Source organism: Macaca thibetana, chromosome 5 (assembly GCF_024542745.1).
Source record: "Macaca thibetana thibetana isolate TM-01 chromosome 5, ASM2454274v1, whole genome shotgun sequence".
NCBI lineage: Eukaryota > Metazoa > Chordata > Mammalia > Primates > Cercopithecidae > Macaca > Macaca thibetana.
Genome location: NC_065582.1, coordinates 48578196 through 48605261, shown reverse-complemented (window position 1 = coordinate 48605261; position 27066 = coordinate 48578196). Strand labels below are relative to the sequence as shown.

The 27066-nt window shown below is 36.9% G+C and overlaps 1 protein-coding gene across 3 annotated transcripts in view; it reads right to left on the bottom strand.

The window, feature by feature from the left end:
* Positions 1-27066, bottom strand: part of RNF150 (ring finger protein 150) — a 280009-nt gene that overhangs the window by 93339 nt on the left and 159604 nt on the right. For all 3 annotated transcript variants that reach the window (XM_050790237.1, XM_050790240.1, XM_050790238.1), the window contains exon 2: positions 6991-7241. In XM_050790237.1, the coding sequence (XP_050646194.1) occupies positions 6991-7241 (251 nt within the window). The remainder of the gene's footprint in view (positions 1-6990; positions 7242-27066) is intronic.

Sequence of the window (27066 nt, the reverse complement as noted above, 5' to 3'; positions counted from 1 at the left end):
AAACGTGACCCATTTACCAACCCTCTAATAATATGTCATGAATATTTTCTCATTCAATCCTCACATCAAGTCTATGGGGCTGGCCTTACATGTGGGGAAGCCTGGGCATAGACAAGTGAAGTAACTTGTGAAAAGTCACACCACTAGGAATTATTAGAGCAAAGATTTGAATTGAGACCCATCTGACTGCAAAGTTGGTATCTTTAGCTATTGCCCTATACCAGATTTAACTTGGTTAAATCTTTAAGAAACATGGTATACCAGCCAAATCTTCCTCTCCACTTTTAGTCGTAGCCCTTATTCTCCATGTTACCATCTAAAAGACCTTGCTGGGAGGCTTCTACTGTGAAGAACTTTAGCAAATATTACTTCATGGGAAACTGCATTGAAATGATCTTCTCCAGGTAGATGTGACATGAAACTGGCCATGATTATGTAAGATGCTGGTGGCTTTCTTTTAATTGTGATCTGCACAAAGCCAAGCAGAGACTGAGGTGCTCATCTGGCTAATTCAAGGTCAGTCTCTCTTTCATATACCGGAATAGTTGGATACTTCGACAATGTAAAATAAATGCCTTTGATGTTCCATTTCAGGCTGTGAGCCTTCATCTAACCTGAAAGTCACTCCTTCTGAAGGCCAATAATGCTTTAATAAAAATAAATGGTTTAAGTTAACCTGATGCTTATTATAGCTATGGCCTGCACAGCTATAACTTTCTGTTGAATGGGTGGAATACTGACCATTAAAGGAGAAATATTTTTCTAAGGGAAATTAAATGTTATTCCACCCATCAAAGGGCTAAAGTATAGTGTCCATTTGATCAGGAAGTAGCGTTAACTTTTAACATGATCACAATTCACTGAGTGACCCTATGGTAGCATCCTACAATTCAAGGAACGTTAATAAAATGGGAGGATAATAAAAATTTAAACCCCATGAACCACTTTCATACCATTACCTTTCAATTTGTTTTTCATATACCTCACAGTATGCATGTGTCTGGATACACATGCAAGCTAGATCTACCTGCACACAGTAACATAATGATTGAAGTCATTACTCAACTAATTCAAGCTTAATATTTCACCCATATCTTTACTGCCTAATAATTACTCCAATTATCTACAGGACCAAAAATACAGGGATGCCATTTCTAATATCATTGTCTGATTAACATCTCTCTCTCTCTCTCTCTCTCTCTACACACACACACACACACACACACACGCGCGTATATATGAATACATATGAAGAACACATATAGTTTACATTTTTATTGTGTTTAGATAATGATTATACCGTTTTCTAAGAAGAGTTCGCAAACTTTTCTCCATTTTCTTCATTCTACAGCTGTGGTTTCCAACATAGTAGTCACTAGCCATGTGTGGCTATTTAAGTTAATTGTAACAAAATAAAATTTAAAATTCTGTTCCTCAGTTACTAGCCACATTTCATGTGGCCGCCATATGGCAGTGCATATGCGCATATATAGGACATATATATACACACACAAATAATGAAAATGACATATATGATATATATGTTTTATGTATATAACACATACACACATATAAGTTTCTCATATATAACCCTATATGAACCAACTGAAGCATGTTAGTTCTACATCTCATTTTCATTGCCTTGTGTTTGGGATTCCATCCATTTAAATTCCAGAATACTTAATGAAAGTGGCAAAATTGAATTTGTAAGCAGTCATCAAAGAATCTATATGATAGTAATAAAGGATACAATTCATTGAGTGCTGATTGAATGATTAGTGCCAGGCTCAGTAGCTTTAAAAGTAATACATATTAATCCATTTAATCCTCACTGTGACCATAATAGAAAGGTATATTCCATTTAGTTTAGAAAAACAATGAATAAAGAAATTAAGTTTCCCATTTTGTGTAAGCAGTGGAACTTCATTACTATGTAGCCATAAAAATCATGTTTTTGAAAATTATTTAATGATAGAGGGATATACTCACTATTCAATAAAAGGCAGAACATAAAACATATATGGATATGTTTGTGTCTCCTGCATATCTAGATATACACGTAATGAAAATGCACTCACTATATATAGAGAGAATTAAAAATACCTGAAAGGTAATATACTCACATGTTAACAATTTTGTGGGGTAGTGGATAACTTGTCTTTTTCACGGTTTCTCTATGATTGTTAAATTTATTGAAGTAAGCATGTATCATTTTGAGACTCAGATAAAAGCAATAAAAATGTTTTCAAAAATTGTCCCAGAAGCTACAGAAAATTTAAGCAGAGAATTTGTGATAAAATTAACAGAAAAAGAACAGTTGTCTCCTAAAACATTCACGAACTTAGACCTCAGTAACTTACAGAAAATTTCTACCAATACTTTAAGAATCAGCTAATTCCAGTGCTATTTAAAATGCTTGAGTGCAGTGTTACCAGTAAGAATTTCTGCAATGATAAAAAGGTCCTATACATGCACTGCCATATGGTGGCCACATGAAATGTGGCAAGTAACTGAGGAACAGAATTTTAAAGTTTATTTCATTACAATTAATTTAAATGTAAATAGCCACACATGGCTAGTGACTACCATGTTGGACACCACAGTTCTAGATTACAGAAAATGGAGAAAAGTTTGTAAATTCTTCTTAGAAGACAGTATAATCATTAAACATAATAAAAATGTAAACTATGAACAGATTTCATATATGAATATAAAGGCAAAAAATAATATAATAAACACTAGCAAATATAATCTCAAAAACATTAGAGGAATAGTATATAGTAGAAATTCAGGATTGATCATAATGGAAATCCATTAATATCATCCATTTATTTGAATAGATCTAAAGAGAAAACTTAGACTATGGCCATTGGAAAGGCATTTGCTAAAATCAAACATCCATTCTTGATTACAAAATTCTTAGTAAGATAGAACTAAGTTGATACTTCTGACATTATATATTTTATAACATGATAAACTATATATCTCAACCTAGAAGACTACATGGGAAAATAAGAAAATGAAGAAATGACAAAAACAATCCCATTAAATTGAGGAAGTTCCCATTAAATACACAATGAAGAGAAATATGTTCACTGTAACCATGATTACTTTAGATTATTCTGGAGATTCCAATCAATGAAATTAGATAACAGAAAAAACAGGATGTCTAGCATTTGAAAGCGGTAAGTTACCCCTGATTGTGGGCATTATTAATATAGTTCTGCAACACTAATATAAATAATCACAAATACTACAAAGTAGCGGTTAAGGGCATGGACTCTGGAGTCCTGCTGCTAGTTCAATTGCTGGCTCTATTAGTAACCAGCTATGTGACCTTGGGCAAATTACTTAAACTCTCTGTGCTTACTTCCAATGCCGTAAAATGAGGACAATAAACTTATTTATTATGGGGCTACTATCTATTAAGGCGAAAGTAGGTAAATAGAGCAAGAGAGCTCTTAGGACATGCCTGCAGCATATAATAAATGCTATACATTATTATAATTAGGGTTATAACAAGGAGGCTATTAATAATATACAAAATATACAACAATCCAAAGTTTCCAATATGAAAAAATGAATTTAAATTATAATAGTAACATAATGATTAAATACCTAAAACTAAACTGAAGAAAACTGTACAAGATTAATAAATACTGAAAAATGCTACTGGGAATAAAAAGAAGAGTTGAATAAGGGGAAAACATATTATATTTGAATAGGAAGATTCAACATCATAAAGTTACAAATTTCCCCTAAATTATCCTATAAGTTTAGAAACTCATATAATGATTCTAAATTCATACAAAAACAAACATGAAAAGAATAAAAATAGAGCAATAAAGAAAACAGCATGAACAGCCGTGAGACATTATAACTCTAGAGTACTAATACAAGATGGTGCTGCAGTATGAATAGAGACCTAGATTCATGGTACAGTTTAGAGAGCATGGAAATAGAAGCAAGTACATATGGGTATTTAATAGATGTGAAATGGGGATACTGCATATGAGAGGGGGAAAGATTAATTATTCAATAAATGCCAGTTACAAAAACGATAGGCCATCTGAAAAAAATAATGTCGGCTCTCTACTTCATTCTTTACACTGAAATAAGTTCTCTACAGATTAAAGATTTAATGACAAAAAAGAAATTTAAAAAATAGAGGCTGAAAACATGAATGCTTTTCAGTAGTCTTGGTCTATAGAAAATCTTATTATGGAAATACTAAAACCACTATGAGATCACACCTCACACCTGTTAGGATTGCTATCATCCAAAAAACAAGAGCTAACAAGTGTTGGTGAGGGTATGGAGAAAAAGGAATCCTAGTACACTGTTGGTGGGAATGTAGGTGGGCGCAGCCATTAGGGAAAACAGTATGGAGGTTCCTAAAGAAATAAAAAACAGAACTACCATTTAAGATTCACCAATCCAGGCCGGGCGCGGTGGCTCAAGCCTGTAATCCCAGCACTTTGGGAGGCCCAGACGGGCGGATCACGAGGTCAGGAGATTGAGACCATCCTGGCTAATACAGTGAAACCCCGTCTCTACTAAAAAATACAAAAAAACTAGCCGGGCGAGGTGGCGGGCGCCTGTAGTCCCAGCTACTTGGGAGGCTGAGGCAGGAGAATGGCGTAAACCTGGGAGGCGGAGCTTGCAGTGAGCTGAGATCCGGCCACTGCACTCCAGCCTGGGCGACAGAGCGAGACTCCGTCTCAAAAAAAAAAAAAAAAAAAAAAAAGATTCACCAATCCCTCTTCTGGGTATATACCCGAGGGAGATAAAATCACCACCTTGGAGAGATATCTGCACTCCCATGTTAATTGTGGCATTACTCACAATAGCCAAGATAGGGAAGCATCCTAAGTGTCCATATGTCCAGTGAAGGATGAACGGATAAAGAAAATGTATATACATACACATATACAATGGATTATTAGTGTTTATCCTCAACAAGGGACATCCTGACATTTGCCACAACATGGATGGGCCTGGAGGACATCATGTTAAGTAAAATAAGCCAGACACAGAAAGAAAAATACTGAATGATCTCACCTATATATTCAACCTAATTTTTAAGAAAGGTCAAATGTCCAGAGATAGAGAATGAACCAGTGGTTACTGGGCGGGGGGAGTAGAGAGAAAATGGGGAAATGTAGGTCAAAGGATACAAAGTAGCGGAATGTATGATGAGCAAGTCTAGAGATCTAATGTACAATGACTACAGCTAAAAAATTGTATTAGAAATTTCTATTAAATAAGTAGATTTTACCTGCTCTTGTCATCAAAAAACTATGTGAGACAACAGATATGTCAATTTGCTTTACTATATTAACCATTTTACTGTCTGTATGACTCCCCAAACATCATGTGGTAAACTTCAACTATGCACAATAAAATTTATTTTTTTAAAAAAAGATTAATACACCAGGTGTAGTGGCTCACACCTGTAATCCCAGCACTTTGGGAGGCTGAGGTAGGAAGATCACTTGAGGTCAGGAGTTTGAGACTAGCCTGGCCAACATAGTGAAAACCCACCTCTACTGAAAAAACAAAAATTAGCCAGGCATGGTGGTGTACACCTGTAATCCTAACTGCTTGGGAGGCTAAGGCACGAGAATCTCTTGAACCCAGGAGGCGAAGGTTGCAGTGAGCCAAGATCGTGCCACTGGACTCCAGCCTGGGTGACAGAGTGAGTGAGACTCCATCTCAAGAAAAAAAGATAATAAATGTAGCTCTGTAAAAACCAAAAATTTCTGCATGGCAAGAAGCACCACAGATAAAATAAAAGGCAATGACAAGCTGAGGGATGGGGAGGTGAATACTATCCTACAAAAAATGGTTAATTTCCTTGACTAATAAAGAGTTTATACACATTAATAACAAAATGACAACTCAATTGAAAAGAAGTCAAATAATAAAAGTAGACATTTCACCAAAAATATTCACTTTTTCTATTGTACTTGAAAAGATGTTCAATGTTACTTGTAATAAGAAAAATGTGGTACAATTTTTAACCTACCAAATCAGTAACAACAAAAAAAGCTATAACATTCTTTTGGTCAGGATATGGGGAAGCAGTAATTTTCATATACAGTTGGTTAAAGTGTAAATTGATTCAACATTTTTTGGCAGACCATGTGGCAGTATCTATCATAGTCCAAAATGTATATGCCATTGCCCTAGCAACTAAACTTCCAGGATTTTACCTTGTAGATATACTTAGAAATGTACGAAGTGTCATGTGTACGTGTTTTCTTAACATGTCCATTAATAGGTGCTGGTTAAATAGATGTGACACATACAATGGAATGCTATGCAGTCATTAGAAATGAGAAGGAAGCTTGGCTTATGTATAGATGTGAATTAATCTGCAAGATGAAGTGAGAGAGAAGGGGTGCTATCATTTGTTGTTGTTGTTTTTATAAAATATATGGGCATGTGTGTTTATAAGTGCATAGAAAATTCCTGGAAGATACTCCAGGGAGAGGAACTGGGTAGCTGAGAGACACACATGGGAAGGCAATTACTTTTCATTATATGCCATGTGATACTTTTTTGCATTTTGTACCATGGGTATACATGATATGTTTAATTGCTATTTAAAATAGGTTTTAGTTTTTATCTCTTTTTTTTCCTTCGGTTCACAAGGAGGAAATCTTGGCTCTTTCCAAATTATCTTCACACTATTAGCGCTTCCTTTTGTTCCCTTCATTATGTGCATAAATAAATGTCAAAAACATAAGCAATGGGAATGTGGGACAAATCACCTCCATTTTACACAAAAATACAGTAAAACATCAAAATAGGTATATTTGGATAATATCTGAAAAATGATACAGCAAATGTTAACAGTGTATATCGTGAGTGGGGGTGTTTTGGTTTTGGCTTGGTATTTTCTGTCATGTTCAAAGTTGTTTATACAATCATATATAACATTTTTGTAACGATTTTTAAAAGTTTTTTTAACTTTTTGCTACTCACCTGGTTCCTATCCCTGGCATTTGCATATCGAAACCTCTGGATGTAATAAAAGACGAGCCATGCGAGGGAAATGATCATCAGGACAATGAAGGAGATGGAGACAAACACAACCGAAGTGCGGCTCACATATTTCTGCAAGTTCCGGGTTCCGATGGTGATGTACATGGTCACGGTGATGTTTCTTTCCAGCAGGCTTACTATCTCCTTCCCTTTTGGCTCAGGAATCATTATGGCCACGATGTCTTCTACACCTGTGGCGAGAGGGGCAGGAAGCGGCAATAAAGGTTAGGACATAAGATGCGGGGGATCCCAGTGAGATGTGTGGACACAGTCACATGAAACCAAATAAGGACAGTACTTTTGAGAATTCTGTGCTGAGCTAAGAAGATCTAATAGTTAGAAACCAAGTCAAATTTTCTCTTTCTTCAGTTACGTAGCTTTCTTCAGCTGCTGTTTTATATGTGAAAAAAGAACCTAAAATGAATTCATGATGATTTTAGTACCAGTGAAGTCATAATCATGCTATGCCCTTTTCAACTCTCCAAAGCATTGACCCCAGGTCTGGTAAAGAAAGGTGGACCCTTCCCAACCAGCCCAGTTCTATGTTGCACTCCACAGATTCCCTGAGGATGGGAACGGGACTTTGCATTTCATGACAAAAGGGTAAAGTGTCCTGCATTATGCCACCTGAGATGAGAGCTCTCTTTTCCCCACACTATGAATATTCAACTATAGATCTCTCTATAATATTTCTGAGGTAATTTTCTCCTATAGTGAGTACCCAAGCAACCAAAAGAGAATATTTCTTAAGGAGCTCTAATATGATTTGCCAACATGAAATTATGGTCCCAGAACTACTTTCTGCTTATTTTACCTACTTCAATGGAAACAGCATGTTTCCACTGAACGGTGTACCAAGCAAAGAGAAGTGTGGTACAATGTTTCCATTGAACCACAAGCCACATACCAAGCAAAGAGAAGGTGGAAGCAGTACAGATAATTCCAGGATTGTTTCACTTCCACTCAGATACTCCCACCATGGCTGCCTCAGTTATTAGACAGCTTGGAGCAAAAGCGCCATTTTTTTCTTGGGCCACTTTTATATATATGGGTCATTGTCCTTACACATCATGACACTGTGTGAAGTGAAGCCTCTTGGGGAGGAGTTCTGGGGTCCCTACAACAGGTTCTTCAGTAATATCATACTGAACTGGGTTCATTTGAATCTTGTATGATATTATCATCATATTAATTTCATTAGGGTATGTTCTCAGGAATCACCCCAATTCAAATCTAGGGAGAAAGATGCAAGATGATTAGGGCACAGAGGTCTCACATCCACATGGAAATATCCCATTACCTGGAGTGACTACAAATTAAAGGGAGGAAATTTGCAACAGGCATGTTGTAGATTAAGGGCAAAATTAAACTCCACTACAGCTGCTTAACACTGGCTGTATTCACATGTTGAGGTCAGTTAGATGGAACTACCAGGTTACATTTGCTCAGGCTGTTGCAAGTTTCTTAGAATGTTACTTAGGGCTTTCCTTTGACCTTGATCTCCGTGCAGGTTTTCAATCTTAAATTCCTTGATGGTGTTTCACTTAGGCTGAACAAATACTTTAAAACTACATATTAAAGTGTCTGTGTATGCTATATCAATTATATATTTAAAAAATTTCTAAAACTTTTGCAAATCCAATTGTAAAATCATAAAGCCACAGCGTGGGTCTGGTTGTTATTTCTGGGAATAACTGAAACTGGTGGCTCGATTTTCAACTCTGAAGAATTTACTGGCAATTTTGACGCACCTTTCCTTTTCATTTTTACTTTGGTTAATGGCTGCATGTGGTCTGAGGCTGTGTGGGGGATTAAGGCTGCTGACTGGTTTTTGTCTCTAAAGAAGCATGATCTTTGTATATTGAACTAATCTGGCCTAGTGAGGCTCATCCTGGTGCTGCAGCTATTTAGAGTCACTGAAGTAATGTAGAATAATAATCTCTCATTTCATTTATTCCCTTATTTATATTATTTTGGCATGTTTACTTAAAGCTCTAGAAGTACTTTTTTCTCGGGATGGGATCTTGGGGTTATTTATGAGGCTTTGGATGTTCAGAAATGCGCAAGTTTTACATTCTTTTTTTTTTTTTTTTTTTTTTTTTTTTGAGACAGAATCTTGCTCTGTCACCCAGGCTGGAGTGCAGAGGCATGATCTTGGCTTACTGCAACCTCTGCCTCCCAGATTGAAGTAATTCTTAGAGGCCTCAGCCTCCCAAGTAGCTGGGACCACAGGCGTACGCCATCATGCCTGGTTAATTTTTGTATTTTCAGTAGAGACAGAGTTTCACCATACTGGCCAGGCTGATCTTGAACTTCTGAGCTCAAGTGATCCGCCTGCCTTGGCTTCCCCAGGTGCTGGGATAACAGGCCTGAGCCACCACGCCCAGACTTACATTTTTTAGTAGTCAGATTTCACTAATATATTCCTTTATGGCTTCCAGTTTTGATACTCTTTAGAAAACTCTTTTCCACCCAAGATTAAAGAAATACTCATCTAAAATACCTTCTCAAAACCTTATTATAGCTTTACTTTTTGCATTTAAGTCTTGAACAATCTGCGATTCAGTAACAATATTTATTGAATTCTTACCATGTGATAAGCAGAAAGAAGGAAGATTAGGATGCAATTTTTTCCTTTAAATTGTCAGATATATTCGGGTCAATTTTGCACTTTTTTGCTCTTGCTGTGAGGTTGACCTATGTTTTGCTGAACCTGTAGCAGGCTGTTTTAGTTGTATAGCTTTAACATATTTACTATCTGGTAGCCTAATTCTTCCTTCACTATTTCCCTCCCTACAATATTCCCATTAATTACTTATACTTAGGAAACTAGAGTCTAACAGAGTTGGCTTCTGGACGTGGACAGCTTGTTTTAAACCCCAGTTCAGCACTTTAAAAATAGGCAACCAAATTTTGAATCTCCAAAAAGCTTTAAACTACTCATCATCCATTTTCAGGGACTTCAGAAAACATTTTCTCTTCCTGTAGGGTAAAGTATAATTAACTATTTTAAAGCATTTATTTTAAACTTCAGTGCTTAGTTACACTGCTTGTGTTGTCCGTGCCACTGCTGTGCCCTCATGACATATAACATCTACTCAGAAAGACAAGCAGTACAAATGGCAGTGAGGAGGGCCTCTTCATCCGAACTTCAACCTTATTCATTTTCAGTATTCATAATACATTTCTAGAGTTCATCTTGGTAAAAACACATGAGATTTTGGGAGATTACTCTGGTGTGCTTTAGTCTATTGTGCATGGTAAAAAGTGATACTAGGGATATGTATTTATCCTAATAGAAACAGTCACTAAGAATTTAGGTATCTAGGGTGTCCAAAAAAAGATACAAAGCAAAGTGGATTTGGATGAATTATCTTATTCTGATCAATGCACAAAATCCAGGGCAAAATGCTCCTCCAGGATCTATATTGTTCAACTGAGGCATGTGCACTGATACAAGTATCAAATTCCCTGATCTTTGCTTCATTTTGGAATCTGCAGCTACAGTGTAAGGGAGAAGCCAGCAGGTTCTCCCAAGTATACTAGGATATGCTTTGCTTCTGTGGGTGTGTGTGAGGCAGGGAAGAAGAAAAATGGGTGGCGCTAGGGGGAGTGGTGCAAGCCCAGCACAGTGATCTCAGAGTTCAATGCTGCCTTAAGTAGCTACTACGCATCTATGACATTCCAAGGCCCAGGGAAAAGAAGTTAACAAATAGCATATTTGGTATGGGAAAACCTACAAAGAGGTCCTGCTACTTGGGCAATTCTATTTATTGTAACACAGAGTGCCTCTTTTTGCAAAATTATATCAGCCTACTATTTTCCTCCCAAAGGCACTTTATACTTGTGAGTGGTGAGAGGTTGCTATTATGTAATTATCGTGTGCTCTGGAAAAGCTCTACAGTCAGGGAGAAAATGTGTGACCAGGACACGTATGACCTGGCTGCCAGACGACAGCAGAGAAGCATCCTGTATTTTTAGTGCTTCCTTTTCCCATGAGAGGGCTCCATTGCCAGGATCTAATTTGGTATATGCAGATCAAAAAGGAATCAAAACAGAAGTTCACAAAGTCAAATAATGTTTAATAACTAGGAAAGCCTTTACTTGTAAATTCAAACCAGGTTGTTTAGACATTGTATTAATAAAATATCTAGAATACCAGTGCAGTGCTAGACATTTCACAAAGCCTGCAATCCCATTCTTCCCAGGGACCCTGGAGATTGACAGCATCTCTCCCTGGGTTCATTTGATCAAAACTTCTTTTTCAACCTCTTGTATTCTTTTCGCTCCATTAATCTTTACTTCAATCTCAGTCTCACTGTTGGCCCTCTAGAACTTAGGTGGGAAAAAAAAACCCACCTTATATTGTCCCATTTGTAGATATTATCTATTTGCACACTTAATATCTACTTTTTCAAAACTAGAGTCCTCTCTTGTTGATCATTTATTCTCAAAAGGAATGTGTATGAAATTATTTTAAAAACTGCAAAATACCATATAAATGTAAAGGGTAATTACTACTTTTTGCATCACCAAGTATATTTTTAATAAACACAGATGCAAAAATCCTAAGACAGTACTCATAAACAGAATCCAACAATACAGTAAAAAAAATCTTCATGACCAAATGGGATTTATTCCAGGAATGTGAAGATGATTTAATATTAGAAAATATATTAGTACATTTTAGTACATTAACAAATTAAAGGAATAAGGCATATAATTATATTACATAGCTAGTTGTCCTCCAACATTTGGCCTTTCTTCCTTCTACAGTATGAATGTTTTAGCTAGGCACAGGCTGTACAGTGAAAAGGCTCCCCGGCAGCTGGGTGTGGTATGTGATTGGTATTTGGTCATCGAGGTTTGAGTACAGATGATACTTGCCACTCCAGGAACTTATCTACAAAAGAACTGAGTATGTGCTCTCCAGGTCCCTTCTCTCCCTTCCTTTTGACTTCAGATGGAGAGACATGAGCAGCCAGCTTCATGGAGAATGAACCCATCTGTTGAGGACTGAACACATTCCTGATTCTTTTTATGAGTAATAAAAGGAAATTTCTTTAATGTGATAATAAGGATCATTGAGAAATATTCCATTAAATGGGGGAAAAGCACTAGAAGTTTTTCAGCTAAAATCGTGAATAAGACAGGATGAGCCAACATTGTAAGAAGTTATACTTGGTGCAAAGAGACAAAGAAATTGGACTGCTAAGTTTTGGAAAGAAGAGCACACACTATCATTATTTGGGGTATCACATGACCATGTATAAAAGACAAGATAATTATGTTACTAAAATTAGTCCGTTCAGGACTCTTCTCAGAAGTTACAGAGGGGAATCCATATTGACAAATGCAGACTGTACCTCCCTACCATCTCTATTGCCTGATACAAACAAGAAAAGTAAGTGATGAGAATAAATATATACAATTAATGTTGTCAATCATACATCAATAAAGCTAGGAAAATGAAAAAACTGGAAAGAAATAAATTATTCAACAGCAGTAAAATAAGTAAGTAATCTGTGGTTTACTTACTTTCACTAAGAATTGATAATTCACAATGTCTTGACAATGTCACAATGTCTATTTATGAGCGAACTCAGTTATATTTGTAATACATGTACATTTTCAAACTGAGGTATTTCATTTTATCTTTAATTCTGAAACATTTTTCCTCACATTTTATTACAGTATTTCCTCCTAAATTTTTTCTCTCCTGTGATTCCTATTATCCTGTTGGGGTAGCACTTCCTCTTCTTCCTCCATATTTCTTATACCCTTCCCAATTAAAAAAAACTGTAGTTTGAAATAATTATAGACTAATAACAAGTGGTATAAACATGCCAGGCATGGTGGCTCATGCCCGTAATCCCAGCATTTTGGGAGGCCAAGGTGGGCAGATCACCTGCAGTCAGGAGTTCAAGACCAGCCTGACCAACATGGTGAAATTTCGTCTTTACTAAAAATACAAAAATTAGCCAGGGATGGTGGCGCGTGCCTGTAATCCCAGCTACTTGGGAGGCTGAGGCAGGAGAACTGCTTGAACCCGGGAGATGGAGGTTGCAGTGAGCCAAGATTGCACCACTGCACTCTAGCCTGGGTGACAAAGTGAGACTCTGTTTCAAAAAAAAAAAAACCAAAAAACAAAAAACAAAAAGAAGAAAACAGTACACGGAGGTCCTATGAACCAATGTCCCAGCTTCCTCTGATGGTGTCATCTTATATAATTATAGTACATTATCAAAACAGGAAATTGGCACAATATAATTAACTAAATTATGGAATTTATTTGGATTTCACCAGTTTTTGCATGTACAAAATTTTTAAATGTCTTTGTGTTTAATTCTATGAAATTTTATCACATATATAGAGTCAGATAACCACTAACACAATTAAGACACTGACATATTCCACCATCAAGAATAAATTCCCTCACTCTCCGCTTTCCCTTCCCTAAGCCTTCTATATTCTCCATATTAATTTTGTCAGTTCTAGAATGTTACATAAATGGAATCATATAGTATGTGATCCTCTAGATTTGCTTTTTCTCATTCAGCATAATGTCCTTATTATACAAACAAGCATGTATCAGTAATTCATTCCTTTGGATTTCTGAGTATAATTCCGTGGTAGAGACTGTGGTACAACACAGTTTAATTATTCACCAACTGATGGACATATGGATTATTGCTGGTTTTTGGATATTATTAATAAAGCTGCTATGAACATTAGTATACAAGTTTTTGGATGAATATAAATGTTCATATCTCTGGGATGAATGCAAAGGAGTATAACTGCTAGCTTGTATGGTAGTTGAACATTTGGTGTTCTAAGAAACTGACAAACTGTTTTCCAGAGTGGCTGTACCATTTTACATTCCCACCAGCAATGAATGATTCAGTTTCTTAGCATCCTGGTAGGACTTGGTATTATCACTATTTTATTTTAGCCATCCTGGGAGATGTCAGTGGTATTGCATTGTGTCTTTACAATATCTCTTTATTCATTCTGAGTGACTTATAATTTTTCAAGCTGATCTTCCAGCTCATAAATTTGTCTTTAGTTGTATTCATTTATATTTTATCCCATATTTTGGTGCTCTTTGTTTAAACTACAGGTGACCCTTGATCAACATGGGCTTGAACTGCATGGATCCACTAATACAATAATTTTTTTCAATGAATATAATTGGTCCTTTGATCTACAACCAAATGTGGATAAAAAATGCAGCATTTGAGGCTGGGCATGGGGGCTCACACCTGTAATCTCAGCACTTTGGGAGGCCAAGGCAGGAGGACTGCTTCAGTTCAGGAGTTTGAGACCAGCCTGGACAACATGCTGAAACCCTGCCTCGACAAAAAATACAAAAATTAGCTGGGTGTTGTGGCATGCTCCTGTGGTTCCAGCTACTTGGGAGGCTGAGGTGGCAGGATGACTTGAGCCTGGTAGGTCGAGCCCGCAATGAGCCATGACTGTGCCACTGTGCTCCAGGCTGAGTGACAGAGCAAGACCTTGTCTCAGAAAAACAAAAAGATAAAATACAGTATTTGCAGGATTTGAAACACAGCTATATGAAAGGCAACTTTTTGGGGATTCTGCAGAGCTGACCATGGGACTTGAGTTTGTGCAGATTTTGAGTTTGTGCAGGTATCTGCAGGTGGTCCTGGAACCAATCCCCAGGGAAGATTGACAGAAGACTGTATTGTATTTTTCACACTAAATATTTCCCATTGTGTGTGTATGTGTTTTATAAAACAACTTCTAGTTCCTGCTGCATAGGATCGTCCCTTAATATTTGTGGTCCATTTTTAAACCATTCTTTCTTAGGTGGTATCTACTCATTTTGTACTATCTTTAATAACAGTGGGATTCCTCAGTTCTCTTGATAACTTGCTAATGAGCTCATGTTCCCCTGACAGAACCAGTTTCTCTGCCTGGTCCTATTTTCTGGGGAAAACCGAGGTGGAGGTCTTAGTCATGTTCCTCCAGAAGATCCAGAAGAGAGTTTAGTATGTTAGACAGCCCCATGCACCAAGAAACCACCAATGAAGCTTCCCATGAGGGCAGGCTCTCTGCAGTATTACTGGCTTCTCACCCTCCTCTCACATGACCCCATGTACCTTTTGCCGGAGGCACTGCTGAAGTTCCGGTCTTCTATGCCATGAGTTCTCACTCAGATCCTCATTTGATCATCGAATCCAATATAATTTCTTTTTTCAAACCCTTTCTATGTGACTCAAATTTAAGTCTCTGATTAACAAATTCCCTAACAGCCCTGGTCTTAGAATAATCCCTTCAGTTCCCTGATCCTTAACTTTCTTGCTTTGATTGGTTTGGCTTTTCTATGAAGACACTGATTTCTCTGCATTATGGTGAAGGAAAGAATTTTTTAAATTAAATTTATTTTTATTAAGCCACATTCATTCCACATACCTCAGCCCCAGAAGACGGTTTGCTGAGTGTGCTCTATCTTGTACCTCCAGATCATTACTTCTATCCCCATCACATCCTCCTTCAAAAGCCACTCATCTTTTGAGATTCTTTCCACTTGGACTTACAACCTTTTCCCCTCTCTCCTTGCCACCATCTTTCCCTCATTTAGCTCCTAGCTCACAATACTCATCTTCCTCAAATCAGAATTTCAGTGTTTGCGAGGATGACCTAGCCAGTACTCAAGCCTGTCCATTGCTTGCTCCTCTCCTCCCTATTGACCACTGCCTCCATTGCTCCCTAGACACATGTTCCCACTGTTGTATCCTGGACCTTGTCACTACTAGAAAGTGCACCACCTCTGGAATGCTGACTTCAAAGATGTCATTTTCCAGTGCCACTTCCTCTTCTTCCAGATCTCTTTGCTCAGTCATGCCCACCCCATTACTTTCCTCTACCTTCTATCCATCAGCCATCTCCTGGCCTCCCTTCTCTCCTTACCAGCCCACATTCCACGATCCATCATTATAAACTCTTCTTAAAATACCCTTAGCTCCCCTGCACTTCTATTTCTCCATGGAACCTGCCCTACAAAATTTTCTTTTTCTATGCTTCCACCTCTTCATGTGAACATTGCTAAGAGGAAAATCTCACAAGTCACCTTTTTTTCACTTAAAATTTATGATCACTATCCCCAGATGAACACCTGCTATAGCCCTGTTTTCCTGTATTTTGGACTCACTCCTGCTTTGTCCAAATGATGACCTCATACCTTTATGTCCGGAACCTCCCACACCCTCTCCCACCCACATTCTAAATCAGTGATGTTACCACAGAAGTCATTGAGAAAAAATACCCATAAGAGGCAAATATCCTGTCCTATTATTAAATGAGATAATTCACGATGAATTACTCAGCACAGGGCTTTCCATATAGAACCCACTAAATAGATGTTAACTTTTATTACTACCATTACTGTTGCCTTACCACTGCCAAATACACAAATCAGTCTGCATCTGTGCCTCCTTCTCTTGTTACAATTCAGTCCAATTTCCCTCCACCATAATGACCTAATCCAATCAGTAGGATTCCCTCACCTGTTACAGTCACTACTGCTCAGGTAGGGGCAGGGCACGTAAGAATTTTATCTGAGTTATAACGAAGCAAAGGCCTTCTTTTGGTCTTAAACAGGAGCATCTGTGGTTGTGAGAGTCATTTTCAATCCATGAGGGCAAAAGACTAAGAATAGAGCTGGCAGTGAAGGAGGAGAGCCATAAATAACCTGATGACATGACTTGAGCCTTGATCAAGCCATATCTGAAGTCAGTCTACCTTTGGGTTTTGCAGTTATTTTGCTAACAGTAGTTTGGTTTGAATTTTCTGCCCTTTACGTCCATATTGTATAACCAGGTAGTGACACACACAAAAGTGAATCCAGGTCTTCTGAATTCCCAACCAGAGTCACTGAACCTCTCATTATACTCCCATGCAATTCCTTAGGTGGTCTATAATTTAATTTTACTTCAATCAACTTATTTGAATTCATATTCGAATTCACCATTAGTGTTTGCATACATTTCAGAAAAGAATATCCATATTATGCTAAATTATTGCTATCTGCCTTGCACATACAATTCCAAAGTCATCCTAGACCATGAATAAGCAGTCATTCCATATGGCTCCAAAGTATGTTCTATCAGCTTTTCTACCCTAGGGAGAAGTTAGTACTATGCTGAAATATGTATCTTTCCTGAAACTCATGGTATTACCATACTTGTTGAAGATGGGAAGTGTGTCGTCTGGAAGACAGTCTTAGTCTGAACAATAAAAATAGTTCCCAAGGGATAAAAACTTAAATTCACAGGACGAATTTAGGAGTTTGAAAATTTATCATTCAGGAACAAAATTAATAACCTGTAGAGCTAACCAATTGACTTGATTTCTCCAGAAGACCTCCAAGCTCAAAATATATAAGGCTCATCTAAGTTGCTGAATAAACACTGGTTAATCTGTGGTCCCCCAATACTCTGCTGGCAACTTGAAATATGTCAAATGCTGATGTTCCTGAAGTGCACTGTAATTTCACAACAGATCCTCTCAGTGTAGATTTGTCATTACAGTTACAGCTAACTGTTACGGCATTTAAAAACATATTTAAAGGAGATGCTAACAAGAGCCATCTCATTGATGTCAATTCCTCAGCTATACTTGAGGTGATCAATGACTCATACTTTTTTGAAAGTTCGTAAACGTTCCTATTCTACAACTGTATAGAATTATTTATGAATTTGTGGTATGAATATAGAATAAGAATTATTGAATGTTGACTTATTACATTATTGAGTGATAAATACAGAATTATTTATGAATTTGTGATAACTGTATGGGGAGTGATGAATATAGAATAAGGCATTGTATTTAGAAACTCACCTGTAGGATTTTCTTAGAAAATATTCAGTAAATCAGTCTTAAAAAATAACTTACTGCTAGTTCTGTGAGCATTTCAAATGGTTAAAAATAATAAGTTAGAGTCCAGGCTGAAATGAAACAAATCATAGAATACTAAATTGATTTTACAATAATTCCATTTTCATTAAAGTTAGTTTCTATTGGAGCAAATAATAATGCTTAAATAACTTTCTGCTTATATATAAAACATTTTAAATTCTAATTTTTGCTTGGACAAAAAACAATGTATAGTCATTCTTTGGTGTATGCAAGGAATTGCTTCCAGGACCTCCACATATACCAAAATCTGCCCATACTCAGTAGGCCCGCAGTTGGCCCTGAGGAACCTGTGTACACAAAAAGTAGGCTCTCTGTATATGCAGGCTTCACATCCCAGGAATACTCTATTTTCAACCTGTATTTGATTGGAAAAGATCTGCATATAAACAGACCAAACCTTTGTTGTTCAAGGTTCAACTGTACATGTAAGTCTTATTAAGGAGCAGACTAGTGGAATCACAGTATAGGAGACTGTGAGAGACCAAAATTTCCCAGCATTTCAATCTTGATAATAGTATCATAAATGAAATTAAATAGCAGAATCATTTACCATAACTTCTAACTGGGTGACTCTGGAAGATTTATTAAACCTTGAAGCTTCAGGTTCATTATTTTCACAACTCTCGTATTATGTACCAAAACGAAAGGGCTGAGTAAGGATTAAATGAAAGAATGCACACAAAGAACCTAGAACACAGATTACATTCAGTAAATATTAAGAGTTATTATTATCATCGACATTTATCAAGTAAATACTTAAAGCATTCTAGATAATATGAAATGCGCGTTTAGACCAAAAGAAGTAGAGTGGGAAGGAGCACACTAACCTTGGTTTCCACTGGGGTCCAGGGACAGGGATGAGTTTATGGACAACTGAGAGCACTGGATATTGTAGGGACCTCTGAAAATAGCTGGGGACCATGAAGCCCAAGCTGGGCAAGTTGCCATTTCTGCAACATTAAAAGGTAAACTTTCCACCTGTTTTGGTCAATGAAAGGAAACTCGAAGGCAGATGAATGCAAAATCAATCTTCAAAGTAAAAAATGAATAATTGTGTTAGCAATTAATGGTTCAATTCATATTACTCTCTTAAGGTAGTGAAAAATAAAAATTGTGTAATTTTTAGTCTCAAAGTCACTTAATAAAACACAACACGCAATTATGTTTTATTTTGCTTTGAACTACTGGGAAAAATCACAATTAATCCCCTTTAGGCTATTTCCTTTTTTTTCTTTTTTTTTTTTGATGGAGTCCCACCTCTGTCACCCAGGCTGGAGTGCAGTGGCATGATCTTGGGTCACTGCAACTTCTGCCTCCTGGGTTCAAGCGATTCTCCTGCCTTAGCCTTCCGGGGAGCTGGGACTACAGGCTTGCGCCACCATGCCCAGCTAATTTTTGTCTTTTTAGTGAAGACGGGGTTTCACTATGTTGGCCAGTGGTCTTGAACTCCTGACCTCAGATGATCTGACTGCCTTGGCCTCCCAAAGTGTTGGGATTATAGGTATGAGCCACTATGCCTGACCCCCTTTAGGCTATTTTTAACAATACATGGCAAGAACCTAGAATTACAATTAAAAAGCAATCACAGTATCATGGATCTAATGAACTTCTAGATATTTATGATATATTATACTGTACCATTGGAATAGGAAGATACAGATGGAGCACCTTGATATGGTTTGGCTGTGTCCCCCGACAAGCTCATCTTGAATTGTAGTTCCCATAATCTCCACATGTAGTGGGAGGAGCTGGGTGGGAGGTAGTTGAATTATGCGGGCAGTTTCCCCCATACTATTCCTGTGATAGCAAGTTCTTATGGGATCTGATGGTTTTAAAGGGGCTTCCCCCTTCGATCAGCTCTCATTCTTCTCCTTCTCCTTCCTGCGGCCATGTGAAGAATGTGTTTGCTTCCCCTTCTGCATGATTGTAAGTTTCCTGAGGCCTCCCCAGTGCTATGGAACTGTCACTGAGTCAATTAAACATCTTTCCTTTATAAATAACCAGTCTCAGGCAGTTCTTTATAGAGCATAACAGACTAATACACACCTTTTCTCAACAATTTTTGGTTATTTGTCTGGCAGAAGTTATCTGGAAATTCCCAATTTACCGTATAATTTTTCATTACTTTTACTTGCTTAATAATTTCTATGTGTAAGTATTCAACAACTTATGTTCAGCAGTCTTTGAAAGTTGAAGTGAGAGATTCCTTTATTAAAAGCTAACATTGGAAAATCCCTGTTTTTAAGGCCAATTAAAGTTTACTATTTTGGTTTCTAGAAGCTGGAAATCCCCATATAGTTTTCCCTATGGTAAGATGACGTGTACTATAAATTCAACAAACATTAAGGTCAAGTTAAAAGACCAACTACAGGTTGAGTATCCTTATTTGACATGATTGGGACCAGAAGTGTCTCAGATTTTGGAATTTTTCAGATTTTGAAATATTTGCATATACATAATGAGACATCTTGGTGACAGAACCCAAGTATAAACTCAAAATTCATTTATGTTTCATATACACTTTATGCAAATAGTCTGAAGGTAATTTTACGTAATACTTTTGGTAACTTTTTGCATGAAATAAAGTTTGTGTACACTGAACTATCAGAAAGCAAAGGTGTCACTCTCTATGCCACCCACTTGGACAATCTGTGGTTGTTTGGCACCACCATCATTCCTGACTTAGAATTTATATGCTACCAAAAAGAAATATTTTTTAATACTTATTCACACATAGGTACTTAACAGTAAAAAACATGACATACCATTGATACAGAGAAAAAATAATGTGTTTGGGGTAACTAAGCAGCACAGTAGCATCACCAGGTGCTTGTATCAGCTGTTAAATAGCAGCAACAAACAACAGCAGGATTTTGGTCTCCACCTGTGATGCCATGTTTTGTTTAAAAGGTTATAGTGCATTGTATTTTATTTTTTAAGGTGACACAGAACATCACAAGTAGTTGAGGAATCAGGAAGTAGGTCCTCTAAGGTTGAGGAAGCATTCTGCTGGAAGGCAATGTTCCCTCCAGAGTCATCAGCCTCATTAACAATGATTTTTGTCTTAGAATGCTCTCACTGATTTTCATAAACAAACATGATTTCATCTTGTTATGAATGCATGCTGCTCTAGTCCTTACTCCTTCAATAGGCCTATCACATGTTTTTCACTATGTTATCTATAGGCACTTTTTCTGTAGTGTTAACATCATCTTCACCATAACTATTATTACAATCACCTTGATTCAGAACCATTTTGGATATTTCACCATTGGTCAAAGAATATACAGTAGGAGCCTCATCAACAGTAAAAGCTTCTTTGATATCCACTTCTTCCAACTTACTGACGGACTCTGAAGACATATTTTTTGCATATGCAAGGAGGTCAGACATTATCTTTTTCTCACTTGACATATGAAATTCTTCAAAATCACCACCTTATTCATCATCATCACTGAACAGAGTTTTAGGCCAGAGGTTGAGCCAGGCATGCGCAAATGTATTTTTAGTTACTGTGTTCCAAGCATTGGTAATTTCATATATGGCATCCTTCATCCTCTTGAAAACCTTCCATACCCATGCCTCTGTTCACTGCTGCTAGTCTGCTGTTCAAGAAAGTGTTTTTATATTTATTCTTCCTTAATCTAGCACTGGTCATGGCTGAATTAATGAAGTATGTGGCACAAACCGCCTTTTTTTTTTTTTTTTTTTTGTTGGCGAGAAATTTTTCAGCTGGAGAATGAGCAGAACAATTGTTAGGGACTAACAAAACCTTGCAGGTCTTCATCCAGTCCAGCTTCTCTGTAGTGAGCATGGGTCACTGGAACAATCAGTGAAACTAGTCAGAAAAGATGTCCTTGGTGATGCACGCCATTTTATTAAAACAACAATGAACTGATAAGAAATTAACACCTTGAAATACTCCTTGAAACATCAAGGACACAAGCCTTTGCCTATCACAATAAGTTTACAACTATGCATGCCTGCTGCATTAGCACATCCCAGCAGTGATTCTGTCCTTGGCATACTTAATTTCTGTACAGGCTATCTCATCAGCTGTAGTCAATGTGTTTCTGGGGCAATAAGGTTAAAACTGGGATGTTTCATCAGCATTAAGAGTTGTTCTGGCATCGAATTTTCATCAGTGATGACCTTGTAAAACTTATTAATGAATTTCTCTGCTGCTTTGTGATCAGCAGAAACTTTATGACCACAAATCTTCAAAAAAATTAATGCTATTTCTTAAGTTTCTGCAATCAGCCTGTTGAATATTCACAGTTCCCTTTTGTGAACAAAGACGGATCTTTGTTTCATGATGAGCACACCATTAAGTGGCCAGTGTTCACTGTGAATCTGACAGATCCACTCAGTACGTACTCAAGCTCTTCGTTTTTAGCTTTATGCAGTGTTTTTCTATTTTTCATTAACTTTTGCTCATCACTTTCAATATAGAACTTTAACAATTTATCCTTCTGTTTCTTCAGGTCACATGGGGTAGTCATTCTAACACCATACTCTTCTGTGGGACATTTCATACTTACACTGCTGTCCAGTGTCTCCAACAGCTTGGCTTTCTGACTATAGATAAGCATAAATTCATCCTCTTTTTCTTATCATTGTTACCCACAGAGGTAACTGCAGGTCTTTTTTGACATTTTCAACAATATATTTATACCATAGAGCAAAGAACAAGCAAAAATAACACAGTGTGTAATGCATGTAGGTCTTGGCCTCATGTAGGGCACTGCAGGGAATCTGCCATTGGTGAATCTGGCCTGCACTTGTGCCATTTTATTACCCTTCCTGGGTATGCTTGTGGGGGGAATCTAGGCATGGGTGGAAAGAGATTGAAGCTAAAGGGGGTAAGAACATCTTCTTTCCTTTGGAGATGGTGAATAACTTTGTGTGTTGTATAACTGCATTTTTTTTTTTTTTTTTTGAGACAGATTCTTACTCTGCTGACCAGGCTGAAGTGCAGTGGTGCAATTTTGGATCACTGCCACCTCCGCCTTCCAGGTTCAAGTGATTCTCGTGTCTCAGCCTCTCGAGTAGCTGGGACTACAGGCACGTGCCACCATGCCCAGCTAATTTTTTGTATTTTTAGTAGAGGCAGGGTTTCTCCACGTTGACTATGCTGGTCTTGAGCTCCTTGCCTCAAGTGATCTGCCCACTTTGGCCTTCCAAAGTGTTGAGATTACAGGTGTGAGCCCCTTGTCCAGCTGTGTGACTGCATTTTGACTGTGACCTGTCACATGAGGTCAGATGTAGAATTTTCCACTTGCAGTGTTATGTCCGTGCTCAAACATTTTTAATTTTGAATCATTTTGCATTCTGGATTTTCAGATTAGGCACACTCAATCTGTATTAATATCTTGAGATGTGAAATAGCAAAAACGGGATAGAACTTGATGACATACCTTGGCAGAAAAAAAATGGGCCTCTTAAGGATCAGAGCTCAAACTCCAAATAAGTGGAAAACGCTATATATCCTTTGACTTGATACATAAATTCTTGGGATGAGTTCTGATAAACATTGGTATGAAAAGGTTTTTAGACTAATATGTAAGTGAACAGAGTCTATAAATTTTCTTGGCCTTTATTCTCTCTATCAGTTTTCTTAGGGCAGTTAGAATTGGATACATTTTAGGAAGATCTCAAGTATAGGATGGGAAGATGAGTTCGGCAACTGAGTCCTTATTCTGAAAAAGCTTCAAAGGTCTGAAACATACCTTCCTGTCCTTTGTTTGATACAGTCTACACTGTGAATCAAAAAGTGTCTATAACAGATGCTGTCCATTACACTCGCCTCTCCCATACATTTTAGTGCACATTGTCTTGATTTTCAATTGCCAGCACCTGGATTTCTTTGCTTAAGTGACTTTCTTGACTACTATCACTCTTACTTTGTGTGGGCCAAGGGAAAGGAGGAATTGCCACCACCTAGGAGCAGCCATGAACTAATGACTAAAAAAGTGGGTGTATAAATACCTCAGCTTCCTCCCTCACTATGCTTGTGAAACTCTGCTGCACATTTTCTGCACTGTTTCCCAGAGCTCCCCAGTGGCATTAAGCTTCATTACTTCCTTGATAACATATGATTTATTGGCTCCTTTCCTTCCCTGCTCCATTTCTCCACTCCCAAACAAGTGTTTCCTGGAATCAACTCTCAAATAAATGGCTTGGCCCTGAATTCTGTCTCAGTCCTGCTTATAAGTAAACCCAAACCAAGACTGTGCCAAAAATTACTTCTCTCTTTTTTCTTTCTTCATAGTTCTCTGATGTCCTAAATACTAGCTATAATGGTTCATGCTTTAGTGACACTACACTGTCTCCTAAATATCACTCTTTAATAATTTGTTTACAAAGAGAAAGAAAACAGCAAATGCAAAAACATGAATTACATGAATTTTGCCCTTCCCATTTTTAACTTAAAAAGGAGAATCATTCAGCATAAGTAGTTCTAGAATCTTTTCTTTAATACCTTCTCATGCCCAATTAACACAAAAATAGTTGCAGTTACATATAGCTACTGAAAACCACCAAACTGCCTATTTGAAGGGAGAGTCAAGGATCCTTCTCTTCCACCTCTGACATTATGAGAGAATGATATTTTTTGGATATTGAAGAGAGAGCATTCACTGAGAGATTACTGAACTCATCAGATATTTTGTAAAGCTTTCTGTCTAATGTAGCCACTAGCCACATGGAAACAAATTACGTATGAAAATTTAGTCTTCAACCCTGAGCTTTATGAAATCTAAATACAGATCAAGTATTACTAATGAAAATTTAGTAACCAAATTGAGATGTGCTGAAGTGTAAAATATATACTGGAATTTGAAGACCTAGTATAAAAATCTAAATAATTGTTACTAATGAGATATTTATAAACATGTATTTTTATATTGATTACATTTTGAAATGACATTTTGGATATATGGGTTATATAAGATATTTTAATTTTAATTTTGCTTGATTCTATTTCCTTTTTTAAAAATGTGGCCACTAGAAAATTTAAAATGAAATGTGTGGCTCACATTGTATTTCTATTGGACAGAACTGTTCAGTCAGTTTATTGACAGATTTTATTTGCTAGCCTAGGGGGCACAATCACTGGCATATAAAAAGATTAAGGCAAGGAAATAACACCCTCTCCACTAAAGGATTTGACATTTTAAATGGAGTGTCACGGGTTCAGTAAAAATACTGCAGCCAAGCTTAAAGCAAAATTAAAAAGTAAAGTCATATAAAACTTTCTCAGGGAGTGTGGCTGTTCTCTTCTATAAATAGATTACTTATATTAAATTACGGAAAGTGATTTAGAAACAACGTTACCCTCTTTAAAAGCCCACAAAACTTGCTCTGCCTGAACAAGGAAGAAAATGCTCTGCCCACATCCGCTTTCTAGAACCTGAACGGAAGACAGAATAAGGCAATATTAGGTACTACAAGGGGGTTACACAATCTACTCTGATATCATTTACTCCTTCATTTTACATAAAAATGAGTCTCAGCCTGGCTAGGTGGCTTATTTAAGGTTAGAAATGATTTTGTTCTTTCTGAAAGAAAAGAAAGGCAATTCTCAAAAATATAATTTATATTCCCACTAGTAAAACAAACTTTCCATCATTGCAAAGCTCACATGTTTGAACCAGCAGCTCTCAGATGCATCCACCATCAACTCTTCTTGATAGCTCCCTGTATATTTCTTCCATATTTTTAAGTAATATATTTATAGTAATATTTCTTGGCTTATCAATTTTAGACATTTTCTACTGCCATCCTGTCATGGTAGATGAGGTCTTAACTCACACTCACCCCTACCATTCCTCCTTATTTCCTAATCCTTCACTGGATGAATAGACACATCAATAGTCCTTCTATGCAAATACTGTTCACTGTAAAGCCAGGTAGTATATTACAATTAGTCCTAGACAGAGTAATCAGGCAAGAAAAAGAAATAAAAGGCATCCAAAAAGGAAAATAATCAAGTTATCTTTTTTCAGTGATGTTATGATTATATACCTAGAAAACCCTAAAGACTCTGCCAAAAGGCTCTTAGACCTGATAAATGACTTCAGTAAAGTTTCAGGATACAAAATCAATGTACAAAAATCAGCAGCATTTCTATACACCAATACTGTTCAAGTTGAGAGCCAAATCAAGAGTGCAATCCCATTTACAATAGCCACATAGATAAAAATATCTAAGGATACATCTGATAAAGGAGGTGAAAGAGTTCTACAAGGAGAACTACAAAACATTGCTGAAAGAAATCAGAGATGACACAAATAAAAAAATATTCCATGTTCATGAATTGGAAGAATTAATATCATTAAAATAACCATACTGCCCAAAGCAACTTACAGATTCAATACTATTACTATCAAACTACCAACATCATTTTTCACAGAATTAGAAAAAACTATTGTAAAATTTCTACGGAACCAAAAAAGAGCCCAAATAGTCAAAGCAATCCTAAGCAAAAACAACAAAGCTGGAGTCATCAGATTACACGACTTCAAGCTATACTACAAGGTTACAGTAACCAAACAGTATGGTACTGGTACAAAAACAGACACATAGACCAACAGAATAAAACAGAGAACTCAGAAATAATGACGCACACCTATTGCCATCTATCTTTGACAAAGTTGACAAAAATAAGCAATGAGGAAACAACTCTTTATTCAATAAATGGTGCTGGGATAGTTAGTTAAGCCCTATGCAGAAGACAGAAATTGTACCCTTCCCATTCACCACACACAAAAATTAACTCAAGATAGTTTAAAGATTTAAACGTAGGATCTGAAACTATAAGAATAAGAAGAAAATGTAAGAAATGCCATTCTGGACATTGGCCTTGAGAAAGAATTGATGACTAAGTCTTCAAAAGCAATTGCAACAAAAAAATTGAGAAGTGGGACATAGTTAAACTAAACAGCTTTGGTACAGAAAAAGAAACTGTCAACAGAGTAAACAGACAACCTACAGAATGGGAGAAAATATTCACAAACTGTACATCCAATAAAGGCCTAATATCCAGAATCTACAAGGAACTTAAACAATTGAACA